The sequence below is a fragment of the Nuphar pumila genome, chromosome 7, assembly GCF_984573655.1.
Source record: "Nuphar pumila chromosome 7, dmNupPumi1.hap1.1, whole genome shotgun sequence".
Lineage (NCBI taxonomy): Eukaryota > Viridiplantae > Streptophyta > Magnoliopsida > Nymphaeales > Nymphaeaceae > Nuphar > Nuphar pumila.
In genome coordinates, this window is record NC_143255.1 from 29,904,415 (window position 1) to 29,912,590 (window position 8,176).

An 8,176-nucleotide genomic window follows, 5' to 3' on the forward strand; every position below is an offset into this window, starting at 1 on the left:
AGACGGGTCGACCCGTTTATGACACGAACCCGTTTAAGCCAAACCCAAACCTGCCTAAGAAGCGGGTTGGTTGGTCGGGTTGGCGGGTTGTGTCAGAAATTGCCACCCCTGTGAGAGGTATTTCTATTTCTTATCCCGGATCACCGATTAAGGTTTGCCCTATAGTAGAGGAGTAGAGAGAGAAAGCCCCTGAAGTCAGACTTGTGAAGGAAGCTGTTGTCCCAGGACCACCATGATGGTTTGCTCTAGACTAGAAGACAGAGAAAGTAGAGAGAGAAACCCCACAATTTTAGAGAGAGAAAGTAAAGAGAAACGCCACCCCCCCCCCCCCAAAAAAAAAAAAAAAAAAATTTCTCGAAGTCCTGACTAATGAGGAAGTGAAGGGTATTTCTTGTCCCATGCGATAAAAAAAAGGTCTGACCTAGATGAGTAGAGAGAAAAAAACCCACGGTACACGGGGGGAGAGTGTTAGGGTTTTCATCTCTCTTGGTGGAGGGAAGAGAGAGAAGGAAGAGGACCAAGAGTAGGGCAATAAAGAAGTGAGCCCAAAAGAATAAAGTGGGAAAAAAAAAATCGGGTTTGGAGGTGGATCCGTGGTGCTATTTGAATCACCTCCTCAGCACTAAGGAAACCCTTTCTCTCCCAAAGCCCCTGGCGGCTCCCCCTCCACCTCAACCCTTGTTTCAGAACCTCATCATCCCTCCCTCCCTCCCCATAGCTCCATATTTCTCTCTCTGACCCCCTATAATTATATACCCAGTAGAGAGAGAAACTAGAGAGAGGGCCATATTTGGCTGAAACAGGGAGATCTCACCACCATGGCGGCCGTGGCTCCTTCTCCTGACCGTATCCTTTTTTATTCTTCATCTTGGTGCACTATTTTTCTTCTTTTTTGGGATTTTGATGATGTTCCTGGTTTTCCCCCCGATTTTTGCTTGTTAATCTTTGTGGGTTTTGTTGGGTTTTATGTGTAGATCTGAGAACTTATCTTGGGTTTTGTTGGTTGGTTGGGATTGATGGTCTTGTTGGGTGTTTGGATTTTGATGGTTTTTGTTTCTGGGATTGCTGTGTCAGGGGTTTACTGGGTGCGGGGGTTTTTGTTTCTGGGGTATAAAGGTTTTGATGGGTTTTATGCTAGATCGGGAGAAATGGTTATTATACTTTATCTGGGCTTTGATGGGTGTCTGATTTTGATGGGTTTGTGGTGCTTAGTCTATCGTTTAGTCTCTATTTAGTTGTATTTTTTTATGGTTTATATCTTTGGGTTTTGATGGGCTTTGGTAGGGTTTATCTTTAGATCGAGAAATAATGTATGTGTTGGGGATATGAAGTTTGCTTTTGCTGGGTGGTTGGTCTTGATGGGTTTCTAGCGCTTATTTGATACTCATTATTTTTGCTTAAGTTAACCTTCTTTTAGGGTTAATAGTTTCGGGGGTTTGATGGGTTTTACTGGAGTTTATGTTTAGATCAGGAAAAGATAAATATGTTGGTGTCTGGTTTCTGGCTTTTCAGGTTTTGATCGATTTCTTTGCTGAGTCAATTGGGTTTTCTTAGTATCTAGAGCTTCTTCTTCTTCTTTTGGGTTTTCTCTTTTTTTTTTGGGTTTGCTGGATTGTGATAGGGTTTACGTATAAATCATTTAACATAAATATTCGCTGGCCTAGGTGATCCTTTTACGTTTTATGAGGTTTCAGTTCTTAGTCAATTGTTAGTGTTCGTCTATGTTCTTTCATAGGTCTGTTCATTGTGGATGCTTAGATTCGATGGGTTTTTGCTAGTGTTTAACTCTGGAACTAGGAATACTAAGTCCTTTATTTTGAGTTTGTTGTGGAATAAAGTTTCATGGGCCTTAGCCGCTGTTCTGCTGCAGTTTTGTAGGAATTGATTGGTTCTCTTTTCTTATGTTGGAATTCTTTGATTTAGGTGCTTTGGTATGACGGCTCTCTGCTTTCCTATATCTCTAGATCAGAAATTTGAACGCTATGGCGTGTACGTTTAGTTTTAGGTAAGCTTCTTTTCTCAGGATGTATGTCTAGACTGAGATTTTAGTAGAACTTGGATTTCGGTAGTTTGATATTGGAATTTGATGAATTTCATTGTTTATGTTTGTGGGGATTTCTAGTATTCGTTTGATAGGTTGTACTATGGTTTTGTAAGATCTGAAATTAGTCGAGCGGTGTTTGATGTAGTTTTTTTTCATGTTTCTTGTTTATTTGAGACTGAGATAGTGAGAAGTCTTCTAATAATCTCTTCATTTAGGTTTCCTACGAGGGATTGGTATCTACTCTACTCTGTTCTATAAATTCAGGTTCTAAACTTTGTCATGAAAGAAGTTTGTGTTCCCTTTTTCTTCTAGTCTCCACAACTAGTTTAGTGATTATTTTCTTCTACATGATCATGGGCTCTTTGCGAGATGCATTGCTTCCCTTAACCTTTGTTCACTATAGAAGCTTCAGATTTACTCAAGAAATTATCGTTGGATTCACAACAGAAGCCTTCAGAGTTTCCGGAGCCAACAAAGAAGGTATACTCTTTTATCTCGAGCTGGATTTTCTATCAGATCAAGTTTAGAAATTCTATATCAGTAGAGTTACATGTTTATATTTGTATAATATGGATCATGTGAGGAAGTTGTCTTCACTTTATTAGTTATATAAAATTCAATTATTCATTTATTCTCTAGGGTTTTGTTTCTTTTTGCTTCTTTTCTTTTTTTAACAGCCATCTTCTGCTCAGTATAATGCTGGTGAAGATGGAAATGCACCAAAATACACTGGTGATCGGTCTACTACGCCTGTCCTTCCGGAATTTATGGATCCAAATATGTGTTATGTTCCTCATGGATATGCTTCATATTATTATGGAGGTATGTTTTTTCCTCTTATTTTGTTTCTTTTGCATCATAGCCATTTCTAGTTTACCTTTGACGTAAGTTTGACTTTAGATACTGTTGTTTTTTTATAGATGTAAATATTGTTGTTAATTTGACTGTTTTATATATTAATTGTTTAGGTTACGACGGTCCAATAAGTGAGTGGGAGGATTATCCTAGATATGTCAACTCTGATGGAGTTGAGATGCCGCCTCCTGTAAGTTTGCTATTTCTTCATTTTCTTTTTATTTTTATTGTTTGGAAAATCCTTATACTGGTTATGCTTATGGGGACTGTGGATCTCTTTCATTGTTTAACTGCAGGGAGTTTATGGGGATAATGGATCTATGATGTATCACCCTGGATATGGCTACCCTCCTTATGGTGCATATCCTCCTGATGGGCAGCTTTATGGTCATCAGCCTTACCAATATGCACCATATTACCAGCAACCTAATCCATCTAATGGCCAATATAATTCTAATAATCAAACTCCATCATCACATGGAGAGGTTTCTACCACTGTTTCAACTGACCAGGGAAGCGTGCCAGCAGAAACTGCTGATGGTAATACTAATGGTGTAACAAATGGCAATGCAAATGGGACTCATAAAGCACCGTTATCCAATACTAGCAGTCATCCATCATTGTCAATCAATTCAAATGGTTCATACGCGAAGGGTATTTTGCCAGCTGGTGTTCTGTCTTCTGGTTATCATGATCCTCGTTTCAATTTTGAGGGGATGCATTCACCATGCTGGACGGATGGTCCTGTTTTATCCAACGGACAGCATAGACCTGCAACAAGTGGTCCCTTATCTTCTTCAGGGTCTCATTCTGTTGCAGGAGCTAGAAACCAGAATCTCTACCCTCTGCCTCATGTCATGGTATGCAGAATCCTTTTTGTGCCTTTTGACTCTAGCTGCGTGTAGATTCATTTCAATGTTTTTGCTGCTTAATAAACATTTGCTTGAGGCATCATGATTGGAAGGTGCTGCTGCACACTTTCATTTCCTTTCCGCTTCTTCAACATTATTATATCTATGATTTCTCAAAACCTGCTCATTTTCTTTGGATTGGTTGAGGATTTTGTAGCTGTGATCCAAGTGCTGGATGTATTCATGTGTTTCGTCTAGTTGCCATATACTTTAGTTGTTTCAGTGAAAACTAGAAGTCCTTTGAACTGTAATTAAAGGATGCTGTATTTTCTAGTACCTATATTAGCTTCTTTGTTGACATTGTGCCATATTGCCAGTTGAGTTCAAGTCTACATTGACTCATTGCTTGTCCTTTCTACGGTTGCAGAATATGCAAGCCCAATTTCACCTTTTGACTGAACTTTGTTGTTTGTGTTCAGGGTTTGCATCCATCAAGACCAACTTCTGGCATGGCTCCAGCTCCTGGCTTTATGAACGGGATGTATCCAAACAACAGACTTTACAATCATGGTGCTGGTACATTGAGAATTCCTCCCACTTATGGCTCAAATGGCTATGACTTTAGAGCAAATGGCCGTGGTTGGATGCCTGTTGATGGTAAATACAAGCCTAGAGGACGGGGGAATGGATATTTCTGTTATGGCAATGAAAATATGGATGTACTGAATGAACAAAACAAGGGACCAAGAGCTGCTCGGTTTAAGAACCAAAGAGGTTTTCCTTCCGGTGTCACATTGGCAGTGAAGGGCCAGAACATCACTATGAACGGGAAGTCAGATGATTCCACAACTCCAGACAGAGATCAATACAACAGACCGGAATTTGATATCAAATTTTCAGACGCAAAATTTTTTGTTATAAAGTCATATAGCGAGGATGATGTCCACAAAAGTATCAAGTACAATGTCTGGGCCAGTACTCCAAATGGCAACAAGAAGCTTGATGCTGCATATCAAGAAGCACATGAGAAAGCCAATGGCTGTCCTGTCTTCTTGTTGTTCTCTGTAAGTATGGAGTTCCCTATAATCTTCTCTATGTGAGTGTCATCCTCCATTGGATTTATCCCTCCCCTTCCATTTAGCTGCCTGCATTACTCTTATAGTTCTGTTGCAGGTGAACACAAGCGGGCAATTTTGTGGCCTGGCGGAGATGGTCGGACCAGTTGATTTTAACAAAAATTTGGACTATTGGCAGCAAGATAAATGGAACGGTTGTTTCCCTGTCAAGTGGCATATCATAAAGGACATCCCCAACAGTTTGCTGAAACACATCACGCTAGAAAACAACGACAACAAGCCTGTAACAAACAGCAGAGACACTCAGGAGGTGCCTTTATTTTCAATACTATCATCATTTAGCAGTTTATGGGTAGAAATATTCACAGTTTCAGCTTTCATGTTTCCTGTGGACTTCATTAGACATATATTATCTGCAGGTGAAATTTGAAAAGGGGTTTGAGATACTAAAGATATTTAAGGAGTATGTCTGTAAGACTTCGATATTGGATGATTTTGGATTTTATGAGGTCCGACAAAAGCAAATGCAGGAGAGCCGAGCAAAGTCACAACAGCTGAAGCAGATCCAGAAACAGGTAATTCTGTTGTTTTTTAAATTTTGAGTTGGCTTTGCCATGTTTTTCTTTATGTCATGGTAATTGAACAAGCATTGTTCTTCTGGAGAGAGAGAGAGAGAGAGAGAGAGAGAGAGAGTATTCCAGCAATTACCTGTTTAAACAGCCGACTTTGAACATGTAAAAGTATTCATTAGGGCTGAAATAACTGATTTAAGATCATTTTCAACAGTATTAGTTTGGCATATGGCTTGTCATTTGAATACCAAGTTTATAATATTCTGATTAGTTCAAACAAGTTTTACACTATTAAGTTCTGGTTCTGCTGGTATATACTGACAAAGTGATTGTTTTTCAGGTATGGGATGGAAAAGTAAATGGCGTTAATCCTGGGGACAAAGAAGGAACCAAACCAAATTCCCAGAAATCTGCTGAACCAACATCCATTCTTCAGAAAGAATCAGCCCAGGCTCTTGGAGAGCAGAAGTTGCTGGAGGAGAATGGCTTGGTTGCAGGAGCTGAAGATGTTCCAAAGGGTGCTAAACCGGCAACGGAGAAGAGGATACCTAACGGTGTCACAAATGGTTGCTAGTCTTATCTGATAAACTTTCTCCTATGCATCTCAAGTCCCTTTGAGTTCTATGGCCTCAGAAAATTACATTTACAAGTTTTGCTGGTTTAGATAATGTAGCTTAACACTGGTGATACTGGCTGAGGTTCCATGAATGCAGAGCTCTGCCGGCAATAAAAGCGGATTGAACCCACTTGGTAAAATTTGTGGGTAAGCTAATGCAAGCTCTCTGCCTTTTCTGTTCAGTTCTGTTAACAGTGTTTCTCACCTTCTTTGTGATAGTTTTCCTTTATCATTTCTGTTTAGCCTTTCATTTTATTGGAATAGCCAACATGAACTTGTGGTGTGGTGTAGGTCAATCTGAAAGATTGAATCTAACTAAGGTCATATTCAGTGGTTTGGAGTCGCTTCTGATTTTACTTTTGCCTTTTTCTCCTTTTATGCTTTTTCTCGTGTATCTACTTTGCTTTTGAGCCTTTGTATCTTGGGAAGAAACGGGTGGAGAGAAGAGCACCAGTTTTTTCTGTGGGAAAATTTATACATCTGTTTTCTATTTTGGTATACCCTCTTCTTTTTGTCCCTTTTTCTGTCATGTAATTCCTTTGCCCTGGTTTATGAGTTGGTAAGCTTAAGTTGGCGCATTATCTCATGCTTATGAACTTTTGGTATTGCCCAGAACGGACCAGATAAATTGACTTATTAGATCCATATTATTGCATTTGTTAGGTGATGACATTCTCATTATGTGTGGACATATCTAATTGAATCAATGTGGGAGATATCAATACAATTCTGGGTTGGGGGTGCATAATACGCCCAAAAACTTGGATTGGGACTGGGCAAGTGACCTCACCAAGAGGGTAATAAGTTTATAGGTTGGTCCTTTCATGCCATCCACTCGCTTCAAACTGCATCGCTGTCTTGTGGGTACCAAACAATTGTCTCATGCCTTTCGATTGAAGTTTTCTGTCTCGGCAAATAGTTGTCAGGGAGATGGGGTAAGGGTTTATTGGTTCTGCTACAATGGTGCCTAAAAGAGTTCTCTTTATGGCTTTATTTGAAACATTTGTCCCTACGGTTTTAAAAAGATTGTTGATACGCCCAAGAAATGGCACTAATAGGGTTTATGAGAACAATTGCTACGAGTATCTGAGGAGAGATGGGTTATTAAGAGGGGAATATATTAGCTATGATGGTTTGTATGTTCAATACTGTTGGGTTCCCATGCTCCCAGTCTGTTTAGTTCACCATGACAGCGTAGATGTGTTTGGCATTTTACTTCGTTCTAACATTGTAGATGTGTTCATCATGGTCAATTTGTTATTTTTTGGTTGAATAAATTATGTTTTTATGAGTTGAGAGGTTTTGAGCCGTTTATAGCCATTGATTTTTAGACAGGGTTAACAGGGATGCATGTTGGAATCTGGTGATCCAAGTGTCTCACAAAACTTATCATTAGATTATATTTATCTGATAGGCAAAAAAACTCGAGATTTGCCCAGAACTGCTTCGTACATCTGGTAGGGGCCGCTTGTGAACGTTATCAAGTGTGCAGGATGTACCGAGTTCTAAACCATCAACACTGCAATTGTGCTGTTGGTCACGGGCTTAGTAACGATGGTTGAAAATATGTGTTATTTACCCGCATAGCTCTTGTGCTTCTATATGTGGTTCTTCAATTTTTGTAATTACTTACGTATTAAAATGTTAATCATTATTTTTCGTTAGTCTTTTTCTCTTATAGTTTCATCAACATTAGATAATGCTTCTTAATAAGTGGGATTAAGGGCTTGTTACACTTGGAGAGAATTTATGAATTAAAGCATTAAGCACTCATACTTTCTAGCAAAAAAAAAAAAACGATTGTTTGCATAATGAATCAGTTTTACATTATTAACAAATATTCGTATATTTTTTTACTTTGCTCATGATTTTTTGAAATAAAAAAATAACATTGTTGTGTCTCTACGTTGTTTTGGTGGCGCTTCAACATTTTACACTAAGTGATGCAACAAATTTCTTTTAAAAGTTATTAGTCGTGTGTTTTATGCAATATTTATAATGATAGTTACTGTGGGCAGACAATAAATTACCCATGTATTTTTTTTAGGAAGGTTTCATCTACCGTAAGAAGCGGAGAATATCCTTTGACAAATCTATCGATGCATGGGCAAAATGATACAAACATATACTTAAATCTATTGTCTATATCAGTCTCAATAAAC

The 8,176-nt window shown here is 38.8% G+C and overlaps 1 protein-coding gene across 2 annotated transcripts; it reads left to right on the top strand.

Moving 5' to 3' along the window:
- The first annotated feature begins 488 nt into the window (after positions 1-488).
- LOC149831711 (YTH domain-containing protein ECT4-like) lies at positions 489-6,595 on the top strand. Of its 2 annotated transcripts, none has more exons than XM_090014085.1 (9): positions 489-846; positions 2,448-2,524; positions 2,722-2,866; positions 3,013-3,089; positions 3,196-3,759; positions 4,230-4,814; positions 4,924-5,136; positions 5,246-5,401; positions 5,739-6,595. In XM_090014085.1, the coding sequence occupies exons 1-9, from the start codon at positions 819-821 to the stop codon at positions 5,970-5,972; spliced, it is 2,079 nt and encodes a 692-aa protein (XP_089870211.1). In that variant the 5' UTR covers positions 489-818; the 3' UTR covers positions 5,973-6,595. The 2 variants fall into 2 exon arrangements, with proteins under 2 accessions (XP_089870211.1, XP_089870212.1); XM_090014086.1 differs by having other exon boundaries at positions 710-846; positions 2,737-2,866.
- Positions 6,596-8,176: the final 1,581 nt, after the last annotated feature.